Here is a 20,557-nt window from a genome sequence, read left to right on the forward strand (position 1 = left end):
TTAGCTCTTCTGTCAATATTTTTTTATCCATCTCAGCAATTCAGTATCTATTCCAGCAATATGAAAAAGGGAAAGTATGTAAGAAATGGCATGGCAATAGTAGCCCTCATTCAAAATAAATGCAGAGCAGGACTCACTGAGGTTGATTTACTAAAGGCAAATAGACTGTGCACTTTATAAGTGCAGTTGCTTCAGAGCTTAGTAAATTGGGTAAAGCTTCACAAAGAATACCAATCAGGTGCAAGTAAAATAAAAAAAAATCAGCATTTTTGGTTGCACATGATTAGATGATGGAAGTTAGTAGAGCTTCCGCTCATTTACCAAGCTCTGGAGCAACTGCACTTGCAGAGTGCAACTGCACTTCCAAAGGGCACAGTCTGTTTGCCAATCAACCCCATTGACACCCCAGCCCTGCAGAATGCACTAGAGAAAGAAGGTAAGAGAAAGCTCCACTGTCATGTTTGCAGCCAGTCCACTGTCTAACTGATTGCACTGGGAGAGACACTTAATGTGTATTGCCCATAGCAACAGATTCGTTTTTTTAAGTTTTCTAGTAATAGCTTTGAAATTAAACAAAGACCTCTGTTGTTATTGATAATTTCTTCCATATTAACAAGCTTGGCTTCAAAACAGTAGCCATAAACCAATTTGTTAAACCGCAAGTTAACATGATACTGTGTTAATTCTAATGGACCGGACGCCAATTTGGGAAAAGTGTAAAGTAGAAGAAAAAACTCCAATAGCAACTAATCAGCTTCCAACTTAGATTTTTTAAGCCCTAGCTTTCAAAAAGAACTAGTCACTTTGATTGCTATAGACTTGGGCTATAAGGGCTTGTTCACACTTGACTAAATTTCTCTTACCAAAGCTCTGATAGCCTTAGTATAGACATTAGGCAGGTGTTAATGAGCTTTAGTATGGGTGGTAGGTAGACAGGTGTTAATGGGCCTTAGGCATTAATGAGCTTTAGTATGGGCTTTAGTCAGTATTAGACTGGCTTTTTGCAAGCATTAAAAACACTCCCCAAACACCTTATGAGCAGTTTTGAAGCGTTTTATAAGTGTTTGACAAGCGCTAAAGCCACACCACAAACTAAATGAACGTGCCACAACCACAGGGCAAATGCCCTGCAAATGCCTGCCAGTACTTTTGAGGAGCTTCATCATAGACTTGAATAGGAGGCATTGAAAGGCTTAAACTCCTTCTGACTCGACATGAAGGAGTTTTGAATTCAATTTTGAAGTGACAACGCTAACACTTCATGTTTTGATAAATGTGAACAGAACTGTGTGCTGTCCATAGTATCATTTGCATAGACGTTTGAGGAGTGTTAAAAACAGCCCTCAAATGCCTGGTTTCAATAACAGTGTGAACTAGGCCTTAATGTTTTAAGCCAAAACTTTATTATGCTTATATTTTGCCTTCTTTAGTTCTATCTTTCCCCCTCAACAGTATGCCAATAAACTTTAAAATAAAATATCTCTCTTTTCATTAAATGCTTTATTTTAGACTGAGTGATGTCATCTCTGAATCTCTGTGCTACTCTATGCAATGCAGGCAGATCAAGATTGGTGGAAGGGGCTAGCAGGATGCTGTACACAGTGCAGTTTCCTGAAAACATCACAGCACCTTGCCTCACTACTCTTAAGAATCCTTAATCCTGATGTCAGTAGTTGGCTGGCTCGTGTAAAGAGTTATGTAAGCAACAAAATGCCTTGATGGGTGGTTGTCAGTCTGGAGGAGAGGGAATTCCCAGGTAGACTGCATTTGCGTGCAGACCACTCTAGGTAAGGTCCACTTGCCACACGTCATGCTTAATCCCCAAAAGCTAAAAGACCAGGCCAGGGACAGTCTTGCTGGGGAAGAAAATTTTAGATGATGCTATTTGTGTTCCAGTCAGGAAATAAGGTGGGCTCTGCCTGACTTCTCATGCACACTGTAAGAAGCTCATAGTGTACAGTGAAATTAGAGTAAGCTGACCTCAGTACAGGAGAGGAGCCTATACAACTGTACAAGGCTGAAGATAAGGCTGGTTCAACTTTAATTTAGAACAAGTTTTCATACACCAGAATTTTTCAGAATATGTGCCATGACTTTGTATGCTTTATGTTAGGACCTGGAAGAGCAGCTGGAGGAAGAGGAAGCAGCCAGACAGAAGCTGCAACTAGAGAAAGTGACTGCAGAGGCCAAGATCAAGAAACTGGAAGATGATGTTCTTTTAATGGATGACCACAACAACAAATTAACTAAGGTAGAGCCCTTACTACATTGGAAAAATGGAAGAAGGCCTCTGGATGCCAAAGGCAACAGGAAAACTTCTTCCATAACAGTCAAGTGTCCCTCTTATGCAAGACAGTTGCCCCATTTTTTCAAAATGCTCTATGTTTCACCCAGAATGGTCTGCCAGATAGGGGCAGCACATCATTTATTTTCCATTTCAGAAAACAGATCCTCACAGTTTTTTCAGAATTGGCAGCAATTGTGCTTTTATCTTAAGGGCTTTTATCACATCTATGTGCACAAATACTCTTATAATTTGTGCATTACTGTGTGGTTAAGCAAAGTAGGTAGAACAGCATTCAAGATTAAAAATTATTAACTTTTCAGACACGTGAAAAATATATGATGCATGTGTTTTAATGTAATATAGGTATTTATATAATGCCAACAATTTATGCAGCTCTTTACACACACTGTATATCAAACATTCACATCAGTCCCTGCCCTTAGGGCCAGCTCACACTACAAAAACGCACTCCGGATACATTCCCTATACATTTTTGCTTACAGTTCACACCACACGCAGTTCTGGTGCAGTTTTGATGCCGTTTGCTATGTTCCAGTATGGTTCTGTACAGAAAAAATGCAGCATCTTCTACTTTTTTTTCTGCACTGGAAATTGACTAGAACCGACTGCACTGGTGTGAACCTGTGGAATACATGGAAAACACGGTGAATGCATTTTTGATGCAGAAAAAGAGTGCACTGAACTGCATCTAGTGTGAACCTCAAGGAGATTACAATGTAAGGTTCCTAACTTATACCAGGGCCAATTTATCTATGAGCCTGTCTTTGAAGTGTTGCAGGAAACCCACACAAGCGTAGAGAGAACACTTCATGGAGGTAGTGTTTTGGTTGGTATTGGAACCGACAACGCAAGTACTGCAGGGCAGAAGTGCTAACCACTATACTATTCACCCCTAAGGGGGCACGTAACATGCACTGTAATGCACAAAAAACATGCTGCATTGCAGTACAATGGTGTAAATGGTCTCTATTGGTATTGAATTTCTTTTTCTACACATAAATTCCTGTGGAAAAACACATCAGGCCCATAGACATGCTGTTAAATAAATGAGTGCATCAATTTAGCAGGAATAAAAAATAATTGAAAGCAAAAAACAAAACAAAAAAAAAACAAAAGTCATTTTCTGTCTTTTTAAAAAACAGGAAAGAAAGTTGCTTGAAGAGAGAGTGAATGACCTTACCTCTAACCTGGCAGAAGAAGAAGAAAAGGCAAAGAACCTGACTAAATTAAAAAACAAACATGAATCTATGATCTCAGAACTGGAAGGTACGACAAAACGTTTGCTTTGCCAGTGGTCTGAGTGAAAAATGTATGCAGATAGAGGTACTATTATTATAGAAATGTAGAAAAGGGATCATCCGTATCAATCGGTATATGAAAAACAGTTCGAAATTGGTCATATTAATAAATAAGATGTACTGGAATAGAAAACATGACTGAAAAAGTGACCATATGTTGTATTTGCCATGATAACCATTTTTAACTTGAATTAAGGATCATATACTTTAATTTTGAGAGCCAATCCATGTTGTGTAAGTGCCAGGATTATGTTTAGATATAACAGGATGCTGTGGCTGAGGTTTCATAATCGGCATGTTCCTATATTGAACTTAAGTATAATTCCTGCAAATTTGTTTTCTTTAGCTTTGATAAGAGTGGGGAAGGGATGTACCTTGGTCTGGCACATTTTGCTGGCTGAAGCTAAAAAGAGTGGGAAATTTGAGTGTAGAGTGGAAACAGGGGTGGACTGACAACTCATGGGTCCTCCAGGCAATAGGTGATCATGGGTCCCCTGTGTCCTTGCCCAAACACAAAAAAAGCCTATGAAAAAGGTACCAGGGGCATCTCATGGGGCCTATATATTAAAATAGTTATTTAAGAGGTTATTGAATAAATTAGCGTGTCACCCAATGTATGGTCTCCATTCAGTAGCCAAAAGAGGCATACAAAAAAGGGGGGGTTTGTGAAAAAGAAATTCACAGAAAAGCGGCTACATAGTGAACAGAACGTGACACACAGGAAGAAATTTCCAAAAATTATGCTTTATTACACATATAAAAATATGACATATGGGCTTTCGCCCTGGTTTACCATCACCTCAGTTGAGACAATACACACAGACCTAAAACCATTTAAAATGACACCAGAACCGGTCTAAATGTATGTGCAGCAGGGAAAATGGCTACAAGAGTCTAGTGTCCCTATAGCACAAACACACAAGTGAACACTTCCCTAGGGAGGTGTATCCAAAAATTATGCCATAGGCATACCATAATGGAGGATATAAGGGATTAAGCAGTAACCATATAGGCAAATCCCAATCAAGGAATCCAAAAATTATACTATAGATATGTATGTCACATGTATACAATAAAGCAAGCACAATATGCGTCAAAAAGGAGAATAGCAGGCCTCAGGCCTGTATGAAAGAAGACATAAATGTCAAATATATTATACAATACATTCCTGTGCCGGCACAAGTGGTTGGGGCCCATTCATCTGTAATATAGATAGCTGTTTCCTAGAGCTCTTGGATGGGAATATGCCCCATTTATTTCCAGGATGGAGGAAAAGATGCACAAAGCAGCACTCTGCTTGAAGTGGTTTCTTCACCACTATATGTGGACTATACACCACTTTTGTAGGAAAAAACAAGACACATCCCAAAGACTCTTCTGCCTGTTGAAATATATATGGTGGTATATCTTGTATCCTATACAACGCACCATGATGTCCCCATCCTGTGGTGAAACAAACAATGTGTGGGAAGTCACTGACAGAGCTAACACTCTATAGAAGATATATAGGTCATATAGATCACAGAGGACCATATATCTAATGTCCTGTAACAATCCACTCACCGCCTGTGCTATGGATAACAGGAATGAAAGAGAAGTCCTTCATAGGTACTGCCATACAGGGCCAAGGCGGCCAAGGAACCACCGCTGACATCCGCCGATATACCGCGGGTTCCAGCCCCTTCTCGGCGCTTGTGCTGCTTAAGCTTGCCTCATGGCATGTGAAGATGGCTTCCTCCTTATGGGTCAGCGCGCGTTCCACCTAGTGCGCATGACCGGAAGTGACGTATCTGACGTATGACGTCAACGCGTTTCGCCGATGGGCGTATCTCACTCAGCTTCGTCAGGACCAATGAAACAACCGCATTTCAATTTTCTATTTATAGTGGGTAAAGACCCACCCATTTATGCAAAAAACCCAACCTGCAGTTATTCCTAATGGAAGAAAGAGAGGGCTAAATACTTAGCACAGCTGCTGGTCATTGTTGAATATAGTTAAAAAGACAGACATCTGGAGACAACAGAGGGGGGAGAGGCTTTAGCAATTTGGACGGTGCATATATTGATTAAAAAAAAAAAAAAAAAAAAACAGAATTAAATATATTCGTCAACTAAAGCACCCATCACACTCTAACCAGAAGATGGCGATATTAATCAGAGAATCAACAAGTCTATCCACTGAGTCTAATTGTCAAAAAAAAACCCATATAAATTACCATAACATACCACAAGATGGCAATATAACCTGAAGATTCTCATTAAGGGTTATTTCTACAAAAATACCCCAATTTTTAAATATCCATCCTATGGTATGATTATTATTAAAGAAAGAAGGTACATAGGAAAAAATTAACTCAGCATTCAATCCTAATACATTTTGTTTAGAGCTATATTTAAACTCATAGCTTAAGATCATCCATATTATTTTAATTGTTTCCGTATACATATATACTTTTTAAGGATTAAGTGACATAAAGTCCACCTATTTGTGAAAACAAAAATTCCACAAATTAACCACCACATGGCAATAATGAGGTACATGGCTATAACTATTTTTCCAAAAATACTTGGAGATCACATTCCACATTTAACCCCTTAGGGTGCAATGTATCAAGTTTATATATCCAATATTTTTCCTTTTTAAGCAGTTCTCTGTCAAAATCACCTCTAATAATACTCAAAATATAGTGAGTATTATTTCCTGAATCATGAAACGGATTCCTTTCATGATTCAGGAAATAATACTCACTATAAAATTCAGAGTCTCATAAATTGCTCTACAGTGAGAGTATTATACATCTTAACCTGTCCCTGTAAAAAGATGTATGTAGGTAAGACCAAAAGACAACTTAAAGTACGAATAGGTGAACATCTTAGAGACATTAGATCAAATGAACCTGACAGTAATCTTGCCCAACATTACGTTAAATATCATGGAGGTAAATTGGATGGTACAAAAGTGAAAGGTTTCTATGCACTGCACTTTCCACAGAGGAGAGGTGATTTTGACAGAGAACTGCTTAAAAAGGAAAAATATTGGATATATAAACTTGATACATTGCACCCTAAGGGGTTAAATGTGGAATGTGATCTCCAAGTATTTTTGGAAAAATAGTTATAGCCATGTACCTCATTATTGCCATGTGGTGGTTAATTTGTGGAATTTTTGTTTTCACAAATAGGTGGACTTTATGTCACTTAATCCTTAAAAATGTATACGGAAACAATTAAAATAATATGGATGATCTTAAGCTATGAGTTTAAATATAGCTCTAAACAAAATGTATTAGGATTGAATGCTGAGTTAATTTTTTCCTATGTACCTTCTTTCTTTAATAATAATCATACCATAGGATGGATATTTAAAAATTGGGGTATTTTTGTAGAAATAACCCTTAATGAGAATCTTCAGGTTATATTGCCATCTTGTGGTATGTTATGGTAATTTATATGGTTTTTTTTTTGACAATTAGACTCAGTGGATAGACTTGTTGATTCTCTGATTAATATCGCCATCTTCTGGTTAGAGTGTGATGGGTGCTTTAGTTGACGAATATATTTAATTCTGTTTTTTTTTTTGTTTTTTTTTAATCAATATATGCACCGTCCAAATTGCTAAAGCCTCTCCCCCCTCTGTTGTCTCCAGATGTCTGTCTTTTTAACTATATTCAACAATGACCAGCAGCTGTGCTAAGTATTTAGCCCTCTCTTTCTTCCATTAGGAATAACTGCAGGTTGGGTTTTTTGCATAAATGGGTGGGTCTTTACCCACTATAAATAGAAAATTGAAATGCGGTTGTTTCATTGGTCCTGACGAAGCTGAGTGAGATACGCCCATCGGCGAAACGCGTTGACGTCATACGTCAGATACGTCACTTCCGGTCATGCGCACTAGGTGGAACGCACGCTGACCCATAAGGAGGAAGCCATCTTCACATGCCATGAGGCAAGCTTAAGCAGCACAAGCGCCGAGAAGGGGCTGGAACCCGCGGTATATCGGCGGATGTCAGCGGTGGTTCCTTGGCCGCCTTGGCCCTGTATGGCAGTACCTATGAAGGACTTCTCTTTCATTCCTGTTATCCATAGCACAGGCGGTGAGTGGATTGTTACAGGACATTAGATATATGGTCCTCTGTGATCTATATGACCTATATATCTTCTATAGAGTGTTAGCTCTGTCAGTGACTTCCCACACATTGTTTGTTTCACCACAGGATGGGGACATCATGGTGCGTTGTATAGGATACAAGATATACCACCATATATATTTCAACAGGCAGAAGAGTCTTTGGGATGTGTCTTGTTTTTTCCTACAAAAGTGGTGTATAGTCCACATATAGTGGTGAAGAAACCACTTCAAGCAGAGTGCTGCTTTGTGCATCTTTTCCTCCATCCTGGAAATAAATGGGGCATATTCCCATCCAAGAGCTCTAGGAAACAGCTATCTATATTACAGATGAATGGGCCCCAACCACTTGTGCCGGCACAGGAATGTATTGTATAATATATTTGACATTTATGTCTTCTTTCATACAGGCCTGAGGCCTGCTATTCTCCTTTTTGACGCATATTGTGCTTGCTTTATTGTATACATGTGACATACATATCTATAGTATAATTTTTGGATTCCTTGATTGGGATTTGCCTATATGGTTACTGCTTAATCCCTTATATCCTCCATTATGGTATGCCTATGGCATAATTTTTGGATACACCTCCCTAGGGAAGTGTTCACTTGTGTGTTTGTGCTACAGGGACACTAGACTCTTGTAGCCATTTTCCCTGCTGCACATACATTTAGACCGGTTCTGGTGTCATTTTAAATGGTTTTAGGTCTGTGTGTATTGTCTCAACTGAGGTGATGGTAAACCAGGGCGAAAGCCCATATGTCATATTTTTATATGTGTAATAAAGCATAATTTTTGGAAATTTCTTCCTGTGTGTCACGTTCTGTTCACTATGTAGCCGCTTTTCTGTGAATTTCTTTTTCACAAACCCCCCCTTTTTTGTATGCATCTCATGGGGCCCCCTACTGACCCCGTCCCCTCGGGCAGTGCCCGAGTTTCCAAATGGTCAGTCCGCACCTGAGTGGAAAACAGTTTTACGTTTGTCTGCTGGTGATTGCTTGTGCTTGTTTTATTTTCTTCTTTGAGGTCTTGCTAGCAGCTTTTACTTTTTTAAATCACTTTTTCTGTCACTTTTTAAATAGCATTTTTTCCCTTTCCTTTTCTTCCTTCAGTCTGCTGATTAAGGGGAGGGGTTAATTGGTCACAGGTACTCCAGGTCCTATATAACATTCTGTAGAGCTCACTCTGAGCTTGCCTGTTGTATTTTGCTTAGTGGACCTTTGACCAAGTGAACCTTTGAGTTAAAAAAAATGGATTTGGAAACAGGAGATTATAACAGGAGTCTACTAACCTGTAAGTGAAATCTGATATTTCATATTAGTAGTATTAATATTGTAACTGGGATAATGAGTGCTAGCAGTGTTGAAGGTTTTGTGCAGTGCACAGTGTGCAGCATGTATGCAGCAGTGGAGCAGGATGGGTACTGCTGCGACAGATGTGAGCAAGTTGCCCTTCTGGATGCTCGCGTTAGAGATCTGGAGAAGCAAGTTGCAACACTGGGCAGAACCGACAACCTTGAAAGGGGTCTTCTGCTCCCTGAGCAGGTAGCTAATGGGATTGATGTGCAGGGTGGACGAGCTAGTCAGGATTATCAGGTAGGAAGATGGTTTACTGTAATGAGAGGGAGTGGTAGGGGCTCACTGAAAAGGAAGGCCACCCCTGGGTTTGAGCAACCAAACAGATTTGCCAGGTTGAGTGAAGATGTGGGGGTGGCAGCCCTTGATGTCACTGCTATACCTAACAGCCGGGAAGGCAGACCATCTGGGAGGGGTGGTGAGGGTAGTGCAGGAAGGCCTAGACAGTTGGTGGTAATAGGGAATTCTATAATCAGAAGGACTGATCCATCACTAGGATCGCCTCAAGTTGAAGGGTAGGCTGCAAGTTGAAGGGAAGGACCTCCAAGGTGATATTCTCGGAAATATTACCTGTGCCATGCACAACTCAGTAAAAATGGGCAGATTAGAGAACTCAATGCATGGCTAAAGACCTGGTGTAAGAGGGAAAGATTTGGGTTTATAGAGCACTGGGCTGACTTTTCATCGGGTTGCAACCTATATGCTAGAGATGGTTTGCAGATAAATGGAAGGGGGTCTGCTGTGCTGGTTGAGAGGTTTATGGGACAGCTGGAGGAATATTTAATCTAGGACCTTATTGGTGGGTGGAATGGGGAAAGATGGGGGGGGGGGGGGCTATGGCAGGTGATAAGAAGGTGCCCATATTACAAACAGCCATTTGGACAAAAATAAAAAATATGCAAAATATGTGTGCAAAAGGTGTAAATGAAGTAAAGTGTTTGTTCACCGATGTCAGAAGTCTGCCAAGCGAAATAGGCAAGTTGGAGGCTTTGGTGTATGAAGAGAACTATGATTTAATTGGTATTGCTGAATCTTGGCTTCATTCTTCACATGACTGGGCCATTAATAATCCTGGCTATGTTCTCTTTTGGGGAGACAGGGTAAAAAGGAAAGGTGGTGGAGTCTGTCTCTATGTGAGAAGTGATATCAGAGTGAGTGTGAAAGAGGACCTAGTTGATGGAGAGTGTGATGAGGCTGAAGCATTATGGGTGGAACTGCACATGGGGGTGCGTACTACAAAGGTTATCCTTGGAGTTTGTTATAAGCCACCCAGTGTTAATGAAGAGGTGGAGATTCAGCTCATTGCACAGATCGAAAGGGCTGCATGGACTGGGACAGTAATAATAATGGGGGATTTTAACTACCCGGAAATTGACTGGAGTAATTGTACTGCAAGAACAGGGCAAAAATGTATAAACCACCTACAGGATAATTTTATGGTGCAGTTCATAGAGGTCCTAACTAGGAATGATGCTCTGCTGGACCTGGTAATCTCAAACCATGCAGAGCTTATTACTAATGTTCATATAAAAACATCTGGGTAGCAGTGACCATAACATGATTTATTTATTGTTAGCTGTAAACAACAAGCACAAATGGGAAAATAAAAACTCTCAACTTTAACCACTTGTCCTCCTGAGAATTTACCCCTCTTCCTGACCAGGCCATTTTTTGGTTACTTTATCTGACAATTGAGCAGTCATGTAAGCCTACACCCAAATGAAAAATGAAATTTACGTCCTTTTTTTCCCACAAATTGAGCTTTCTCTGGGTGGTAATTGATTGACTGGGTGTTTTTCATTTTTTGCGCTACATAAAAAAAGACCGACAATTTTGAGAAAAACAGAATATTTTTGAGATTTTGCTATAAAACATATCCAGTATAAAAATTTAAAAAAATCAAATTTAGTCATAAATTTAGGCCAAAATGTATTCTGCTACATATCTTTGCTAAACAAAATCCCAATATGTGTAAATTAATTGGTTTACATGAAAGTTATAGTGTTTATAAGATATAGATAATGTTTACGGTATGGATAATGGAATTTAAATTTTTTATCTTTACTAGTAATAGCGGCGATCAGGGACTTATAGCAGGACTGTGGTGGGCATTCTGACACTGGGCGGAACTAACTTGGTGTCACTGACATCTCCAATAACACCAATACAGTGATTAGTGCTAAAAAAAGCACTGACACTATACTAATGACACTGGGCAGGAAGGGGTTAACATGAGAGGCAATATATATGTGATTTTGCGCACCTGTGCCGCCCTTTAGCAGTATATCTGCTATAAGGTGGTCGGGAAGTGGTTAAAAGAGCTAATTTTCCAAGGCTGAGAGCTGCTCTCCAAGACTTAGACTGGGAGGGAATATTGTCATCGATGCACACAACACAAAAAAACTGTATGTGAACACACTGCACAATATATTCCCATGGGCAACAAATTTTAAAGGCTAAAAATCAAACCTATGTGGCTTATGGCCAAAGTTAAAAAAGCTATAAATAATAAGAAAAGAGGTTTTGTTAAATATAAAAATGAAGGAACGCTATCACCATTTAAACATTATAAAGAAAATAACAGAATATGTAAAAAGGAAATCAAAGCTGCAAAAATTTAAAAGAAACAGATTGCAAAAAATAGCAGAACAAACCACCAAACATTCTTCAAATATATTAATAGTAAAAAGGTCAAGTCCGAGCATGTAGGCCCTTTACAAAACAATTTAGAGTTGGGTGACTGGGGACAAAGAGAAGGCAAATTTATTAAATACCACCTTCAGCTCTGTGTATACAAAGGGGCATGGGGGAGCTCTTGTCCACAATGGTATTGACACAGCCCCAGATGATCCACATTGGCTCACAACTGATATGATCCAGAAATATTTAGACAAAATAAAGGCGAATAAAGCACCTGGACCGGATGGCATACACCCATGGGTCCCTAAAGAATTCAGCTCTGTCATTTTAAAGCCATTGTTTCTAATTTGTAGGGACTCTTTCATGACTGGCATAGTACCACTGGATTGGTGTAAGGTCATATGTGCCATGGTGACTAAATTTAAAAAAGGGATCAAAATCATCATCAAGTAATTATAGACCTGTTAGTTTAACTTCTATAGCTGGGAAGATACTGGAGAGTTTAATAAAATATCACATAGATGAGTTCTTGCTGGAAAAAAAATTTTAAGCAACAGACAGCATGGATTCATGAAAGACAGAAGTTGTCAAACAAATCTGATAACTTTTTATGAGGAGGTGAGCAAAACCTTGGACAGAGGGGTGGCGGTGGACGTGGTATATTTGGATTTTGCAAAAGCGTTTGACACAGTTCCCCCACACACGGCTAATGTGTAAGGTAAAGTCTACAGGCTTGGAAAAATCCGTATGTAACTGGATAGAAAACTGGCTAAAGATCATATTCAAAGAGTAGTGGTTAATGATTCATACTCTGAATGGTCTAGGGTTGTTAGTGGTGTACCTCAATGTTCAGTGTTATGACCCTTAATTTTTAATATATTTATAAACGATATAGGGTGTCAGATTAAAAATACTGTTTCAGTCTTTGCAGATGACACCAAGCTGTGCAGTGGAATAACTTCCTTACAGGATGTCTACAACTTACTAGCTGACCTCAATGCATGGTTTAATTGGGCAACTATGTGGCAAATGAAATTTAAAGTTGATAAATGTAAGGTTTTGCACTTGGGGGCTAAGAATATGCATGCATCATACATACTAGGGGGAGTACAACTAGGGGAATCAATGGTGGTGAAGGATCTGGGAGTTCTGGTAGATCATAAGCTTAATAATGGCAAGCAATGCCAAGCTGCAGTTTCTAAAGCAAGCAAAATCATCTCTTGTATTAAGAGGTATAGACTCTAGAGAGTGAGATCATTTTACCCCTGTATATATCATTTGTAACACCTCATCTGGAATATGCAGTTCAGTTTTAGGCACCAATTCACAAAAAGAACATTGGGGAACTGGAGAAAGTACAGAGAAGGGCAACCAAACTGATAAGAGGCATGGAAGAGCTGAGCTATGGGGAAAGATTAGAGGAACTGAATTTATTCTCTATTGAGAAGAGGAGATTAAGGGGGGATATAATCAACATGTATAAATACATCAGTGGTTCATATAGTGAAGTCGGTGTAGAGCTATTCACCCTTAGGTCATCACAGAGAACAAGGGGGCACTCTTTATGTCTGGAGGAAAGAGACTTAATCTCCAAATACGAAAAGGTTTATTCACAGTAAGAGCTGTGAATATGTGGAATAGACTCCCCCAAGAGTTGGTTGTGGCCAGCTCTGCGGATTGCTTTAAAAAAAAAAAAGAAAGGTTGCTTTCTTTCTTAGATATACATAATATAATTGGATACTAACATTCATAGGTAAAGTTGATCCTGGGAATATCCAATTGCCTCTCGGGGGATCAGGAAGGAATTTTTTCCCCTGCAGGAGCAAATTGCATCATGCTTTGCTGGGTTTTTTTGCCTTCCTTTTTTATTTTGGTTGAACTGGATGGACTTTTGTCTTTTTTCAGCCAGACTAACTATGTAACCACGATAGGGATTGAGGAGAATTCTACTTAATGACCAGACCTGAGACAAGGGGTGGGCAGGAGGGTCAGCCTCCCAGGGCACAGTGGTAAGGGAGGGCACCCCCTCACTGAATGAAAGATTCACATCAGTGGCTAGCAACCAGGGGCTGCAGTTTCACATCCGCTCTGACATCTACTGCTGTCATGCCATGCCCCAACTACCCACTCTCCACCCCATCCACCCACAGCTGACACAAAAACACACCGTGCATGTGCAATTGTCTTCTAGCCACAAGAAAGTAAGTGATTGGCCATGCAGAGCCAGTGCACACTCCATGCCAACCCTGAACAGTTGGACCAAGGGGGGCAAAGAATGGGCACAAGATGGTAACCCATTCTATGGCATGCATTAGGAAGGGGGCACGGGTCTGCATCCTTGCCCTGGGTGCTGGACGAACCTGTCCTGGCACTGCTAATGAGGGTGCAGACAGTAATAAAGTTTAAAGCGGAACTACACTGCATCTGAGCACCGCAAAGCAAATACACCATTTAATTCAATTTTAACATTTAAAGCAAACTCTCTTATCCATCTATGTCTCCATGCTTTATTTTTGCTGAGAAATCACTTTGAAAAACACCCCCTACCATTTCTGGTTGCGGCCATCTTGAATAAGGGCAGTAGCATTTACAGTACTTCCTGGAATCCATTTTCCCTTAGCTTAGGCATGCAGGCAAGAGGGTGTGCTTAGCTAAGAAAACTCCTCCTACCTTCATGAAGACTTCGGGGATGTATTACATTAGTTGTCTGGGCATGGAAACCAGGAAGTAACTGCAGAAATGTAAAAAAAAAAGTTTAAAACAAGTAAATATGATAAACTTTCCTATCTATTTATTAATGCTAGCAGAAAAGCAGCAGCAGAAAAAAAATCAGTGTTGATTGGGAGAGTGAAATTCTGACTTGGTTGGAGCTGCACCGATTTCTAAAGTAGTACATGTACTACTTTTGGTGTGATTTGCATAGACATCAGATGTTTTGAAAATCGCACCTGAAATCGGCATCTCACCCGATTTTGAACTCATGCGACTTCACTGTAAGTGAAGTCGGGCTTCATGTGACTGGGGGGTTATAGAGATGTTTTCTACTTTATTCAACTAAAAAAGAGTGTATTGCTGCCTGTGAACCTGCTAAGCAGATTTTTCTCTTACTGTGACCACTTGACGGATGGTGAAACGGACTGCAGGGGACACACAGCGGAACCAAATGACAGGTAAGTGGCTGTTTTTTAAAAGTCAGCAGCTACAGTTTTTGTAGCTGCTTACTTTTATTTTTTGACAGGGTGAGTGGAACTCAGTTTTAAGTTCAGTTTGCCTACTCAGTTTCCATTTGCTAGACTTATTGCTTTGTCCTCAATGGCTATAAGGCCTCATCCTCATGTACATGGAATAACTGCTTAGCCCCTCTGAACGCCTGTTCTCTTGGCAGGAGAAAAGCTGCTTAAAAAATGCAGTAAAGTCTGCATATTGCACATACATATATGCATGTTTCTGCATTCTATCAACAGGAAAAATAATTTATTCCAGCCAATAGAATGCATTAACACCCAAACGTGCCTAAACAAATCTAGCATTTATGCACATTCTGCATTTTTTCTGCTCAAAAGCTTCTCTTGAACGCACTGGTGATGTTTTCTTTCTGCCTGTAGTTCCACTTCTAATATTGTATGCCTATTAATGCCTGTGTGCATGGACACATAGGCTCACATAGAGGTGTGATCGCAGGCAGAAAAAAAAAGCCAAACACTTATAGAAGTACCATTTTTAAGCCCTTTGTGCATGAGCCCCTAATCTTTTATATTTTATTAAAAAAACAAATACTCCAAAATTGCACATAATAAATTAAAGAACACTCATTTGATAAAGTAATAAGCATCAGTTTGCAACTTGCGCTAGAATTTGTAACCATAGGTGAGGTGTTTACTATAGCTTTCAGTGAGTTTGCCCTTCTTTCCTATTTTAAGAGGCCAGCCCTGGGAAACAAATGTTCCCCCAAAATATCCTGGCAGTGAACACATAGCAAATCAATCAATTTGCACCTTTGTTACAGAGGTGTACCATGCTGGGCTTAATTAGCAGAAGTTCTTGTTAGTGTTTGTTAGTGTTTACAATGTAGTGGCTCCAGGAGCAACTGACAAGGTTATAAGTTGCCAGATGTGGAACATCCCTGACACAAGATTGGGTGCAAGGGGGCTATCAGAGGGTATAACTACCCGATAATTCCTCAGAGGCCAGCGGTGTGTGAGAAGAACTGTGGCAGATGTGGAAAAGAGAGAGTAAAATGGCAGCATGAACATCCAGAGGGTACATCTCTTACTGTCTTCCACTGACTGACTGGCAGAGGGATATCTCTGGTGTATGCAGGTTGCATGCTGAGATACCGGCCCAATATTGTATAGGTTTATTGTAATAGAAGAGTGAGGCTACAAGTATGAACAAATATTCAGCAAATTGAAGATCAGCTTTATTGTGTTGTATATATCTTCAAGTACCAAAAAAAAATCTTTTGAGCTTAAACCCTTCCTGCCACCACCTCACAGTCCTTTAAGAGTTTCTAAAAGCTGGTAGGCGGAGGTGGGCATTCCAATCATCTGACCTGTGTGATTGACAGTCACAGGGGTCACATGATTGGAAAGCTCCTTATCGCAAGTATGCATCGGGAGAATTCTGGTACCCACTGGTTACTGTGCTGGGATCATGCAGGGGGCGCACTCATAGCGCAGTAATGTATTTACATAGGGCCACATATATGCGGCTGCTCTGCGTTAAAGCCAACCCGCAGTCAGCAGGAGCTGATAAGAGAAAAAGATGTAATAGAGATCTTTTGATTGCTCCTGACCTCTGAACTCTGTTACTTACTACTGACTTGAGAAATCTGCTTTATTTACTTTTGACCCCTGAACTCTTCATTATTTACTACTGCCCTAGAAACACTACAATACTTACTACTAGCCTTTAAGTTCTGCATTTCTTGCTTATGACCTGTGCACTTTGCGTTACATACAAATAGCCTGTGAACTCTGCATTACTTACTACAGACCTCTGAACTTTGCATTAATTGCTACTGACCATTGAGCTGTGCCTTTTCACTGACCCTTGGACACTGTATTACATACTAAAGACCTCGCATTACTTACTACTGATTACTAAACTCTGCATTATTTGCTACTGTGCCTTGAGCTTTGCATTACTACTGACCTCTGAAATCTGTGTTACATACATCTGAACTCATCATAATTTACACCTGACACCTTAATTCTGTATTTCATTCTACTGACCTCTGAATGCTGTGTTACATACTACTAACCCCTGAACTCTGCATTACTTACTCCTGACCCCAGCACTCTGCGCTACATACTACTGCCCTTTAAACTCTGTGCTACTTAATCTTGACCTCTACACTGTGTTTTGCATACTAATGACTCTAAACATTTAATACTACTGACACCTGCACTGGGAATAAGAGTGAATGCCAAGGCATGGAAACTACAACATAGCTGAATACGATCTGTGATACTTTTTTTTATTTGAACACATAGTTACATTTTCAGAACAATTTTTCTGGCTGTTTCCTTCTCAATCCAAGCAGTACCTGGACCAAGAAAAATGGGAACACCTTGAAAGCCTCTCCTGAAAATGTAACTGTTCAAATTAAAAAAGGATCACGAATAGTGCTCTACTGTGTTGATTCAAGTGCACAAAAAGGTAGAAAAAGGTTATAATTTTATAGTGATAACAACAACAATGCTTGGGCTTATTTTACTCCCACACTACAAACCATTCACTGTGAAGCAACACCTACTTTATTGGCCATGCCTCCGAGCATTCAGTGGGCACCACATTTTCAACACCTTCAAAGTATCTCTCATAACTATGTATGCATATCTTGGTGCCATTAATTTGAAATCCGCTTTTTTCTGTCTGTATACCTTGAACATTTGCCTCTTATTCTGGAAGTCTGTGACCAATTGTGTGAGGGTGTGTAAAAATGAGAGCATGATGTTATGGTTATGACTACAAATGGGGGCATGGTTTATGGGTATGATTAAAAGTGGGTGTAGTCTGAAGAGTGTCCTGAGATTTCATTTTAAAAATATGATAACCGTAGCTTTTCATCTGCATGTGTGACACCTATTCTCTCTTCTAGTTCGTCTAAAGAAAGAAGAGAAAAGCAGGCAAGAATTGGAGAAAACGAAGAGAAAGCTGGAAGGTGAAGCAAGTGATCTCCATGAACAAATTGCAGAACTGCAGGCACAGATTGCTGAACTCAAACAGCAATTGGCCAAAAAAGAAGAGGAGTTACAGGCTGCCCTTGCCAGGTAAAATTAAACGACACAAAGAATGTGAATATTTACAGAGTAGGATATTACAAAATATACTGTATCTAACCCATTATAATTATTACATATCTATTACACAGGTAAACATTTGTGGATGTAATTTTGAAGGTTATAGAATTCACTGACTGTTACCCATACAAATGAAGATTATCAGCTATATTAGATAGTTTCAGAACTTTACCAACCATTATCTACTCAGAATTCATATGGGTAGAATGAAAAATCTTTGTACTATGCCTGCCTTTTGGCTATGCTATATTTCTTTTGTCCCTTCATAAATCTTGTGATCTGCACTGGTACCAAATATCCAGATCTTTAAGATTTAATGTTTTCTACGTTTAACTTTAAAAATCAGTTCAGAATATGGGTCAAGTTTGATAACCTGATCTTATTGGTAATGGACAATTCTTTTAAAGTGTTACTAAACCCAACACCCTGCATTCACTCTGTTATTTCACAGTACACAGAACATGGAAATGCAATTATTTTAGTAAATATAAACTGTTAAATACCTTTTTCTCATCAACAGTTAGAGAAGTCTTGTGACTTCTATCAGTTTCCAGCAGAGCATTGGTTACAGCTTGTAGGAGAAGTTTCCATTCTCCTGTGGGAGGATGCAGGACCCCTGAGCTCTGTCTGGAGAGTTATGATTGGCCCTGTGCTGATCACATACACTCTCCCAACAAAAAAAATAACTCTAGCAATAAACATGAAACTGTGCATGTGCAGCTTGCCCCGAGCCTCTGTTCTATCAGGAGATATCTAAGAGACACTAGACGAAGGGGAGGATCAAAGAAGACAGGATCAAACATCCTTTTTACAGAATGTGGAGGATTAACCCCTTAGGTTCCACAGTGAGTATAACAAGCATGCTTTACTGCATATACAGACAGATTTCACTGCTGTGGGTTTAGTAACACTTAAATGTATGAACTAGAACCTAATAATATATGTTGCAGAAACAAGTCTGATACCTAGATATGAATGGTAGCACTTGTGTTACAGTCTTGTTGTACATCTATACTTAGATTTCTTCTTAATCATTGCTAAAACTTTGCTTCCATTTTATACACTATGAAGACTAGAAGATGAAATTGCCCAGAAAAATAATGCATTGAAGAAAATCCGTGAGTTGGAGGCACACATCTCAGACCTACAAGAAGACTTGGAGTCAGAAAGAGCAGCGAGAAACAAAGCAGAAAAGCAAAAGAGGGATTTGGGTGAAGAGCTGGAAGCTTTGAAGACAGAGCTGGAGGACACACTTGACAGCACAGCAACACAGCAAGAACTCAGGTGAGTGGATCACAATTCCTAGAGCAAAGCAGATCAGACCAGACAAGGTAGTCAGGTCTAATTAGGCTTAATGATATGTACAGCTTAGTGTTATAAGAAATATGATCCTTATGCATTGGAGCTTTGGTTCACAAGTCCAGAGAACTGGGGAAAGTGCAGAGAAGGGCAATCAAACTGATAAGAAGCATGATATGAGGAAATATTAGCTGAACTGCATTTGGTGACTCTTAAGAAGGGGCGATTGAGGGTGGATATGATCACCATATATAAATACCATATGGTGGTATTTATACTAAATGTAGTTTCTATAGTGAACATGGTGTAGGTTTTTCACTTTCAGGTCATTACAGAGTACAAGAGGCACTCTTTATTTGTAGAGGAAAAGAGATTTAACCTCCACATACAGAAAGGCTTCTTCACAGTAAGAAATGTGAACATTGCAATAGACTCCCCTCAACAATTAGTTCTGGCAGAGAACCTTGTTCAGATAATCTGTAGCTGAATGCTCAGCTTATTCATACTTCTATGCTGGAATCTGGGAATCTCCTAATATCTGTGAATATTTAGTATGTTCTCTGTTTTAAAAAAAAGCCCATTGGATGCATTCATAAATGCACAAAATATACGTAACTAGATACTAACATACTGTATATAGGTAATAACACCAGGGCTAGTTAATCCAGGGAATATCCAATTGCTTCCTGGGGAATCAGGAAGGAATTCCCCCCCCCCCCGCATGAGCAAATTGGATCAAACCTTCCTCTGTATCATGTGTGGGTATAGAGTAATATATACACAGTATCTCTCAGAAGTGAGCCCACCCCTCACATTTTTGTAAATATTTTATTATATCTTTTCATGTGAAAACACTGAAGAAATGACACTTTGCTACAATGTTAAGTAGAGCGTGTACAGCTTGTACAACAGTGTACATTTGCTGTCCCCTCAAAATAACTCAACACACAGCCATTAATGTCCACTGGCAACAAAAGTGAGTACACCCCTAAGTGAAAATGTCCAAATAGCCATTTTCCCTCCCCGGAGTCATGTGACTCCTTAGTGTTACAAGGTCTCAGGTGTGAATGGGGAGCAGGTGTGTTAAATTTTGTGTTATGGCTCTCACTCTCTCATACTGGTCACTGGAAGTTCAACATCACACCACCTGACAAAGAACTCTCTGAGGATCTGAAAAAAAGAATTGTTGCTCTACATAACTCTTCTTATAGCTCTAGGCTAGGCC

General features: G+C 39.6%; 1 protein-coding gene across 3 annotated transcripts in view; it reads left to right on the plus strand.

The window, feature by feature from the left end:
- The window catches only part of LOC149460930 (myosin-11), a 186,877-nt gene that overhangs the window by 129,488 nt on the left and 36,832 nt on the right, over window positions 1-20,557 (plus strand). For all 3 annotated transcript variants that reach the window (XM_089679082.1, XM_089679084.1, XM_089679085.1), the window contains 4 exons: window positions 2,114-2,251; window positions 3,451-3,574; window positions 17,832-18,003; window positions 19,105-19,317. In XM_089679082.1, coding sequence (XP_089535208.1) covers window positions 2,114-2,251; window positions 3,451-3,574; window positions 17,832-18,003; window positions 19,105-19,317 — 647 coding nt within the window. The remainder of the gene's footprint in view (window positions 1-2,113; window positions 2,252-3,450; window positions 3,575-17,831; window positions 18,004-19,104; window positions 19,318-20,557) is intronic.

Source organism: Staurois parvus, unplaced genomic scaffold, assembly GCF_062004578.1.
Source record: "Staurois parvus isolate SC_StPar_1 unplaced genomic scaffold, SC_StPar_1.0 ptg000217l, whole genome shotgun sequence".
Lineage (NCBI taxonomy): Eukaryota > Metazoa > Chordata > Amphibia > Anura > Ranidae > Staurois > Staurois parvus.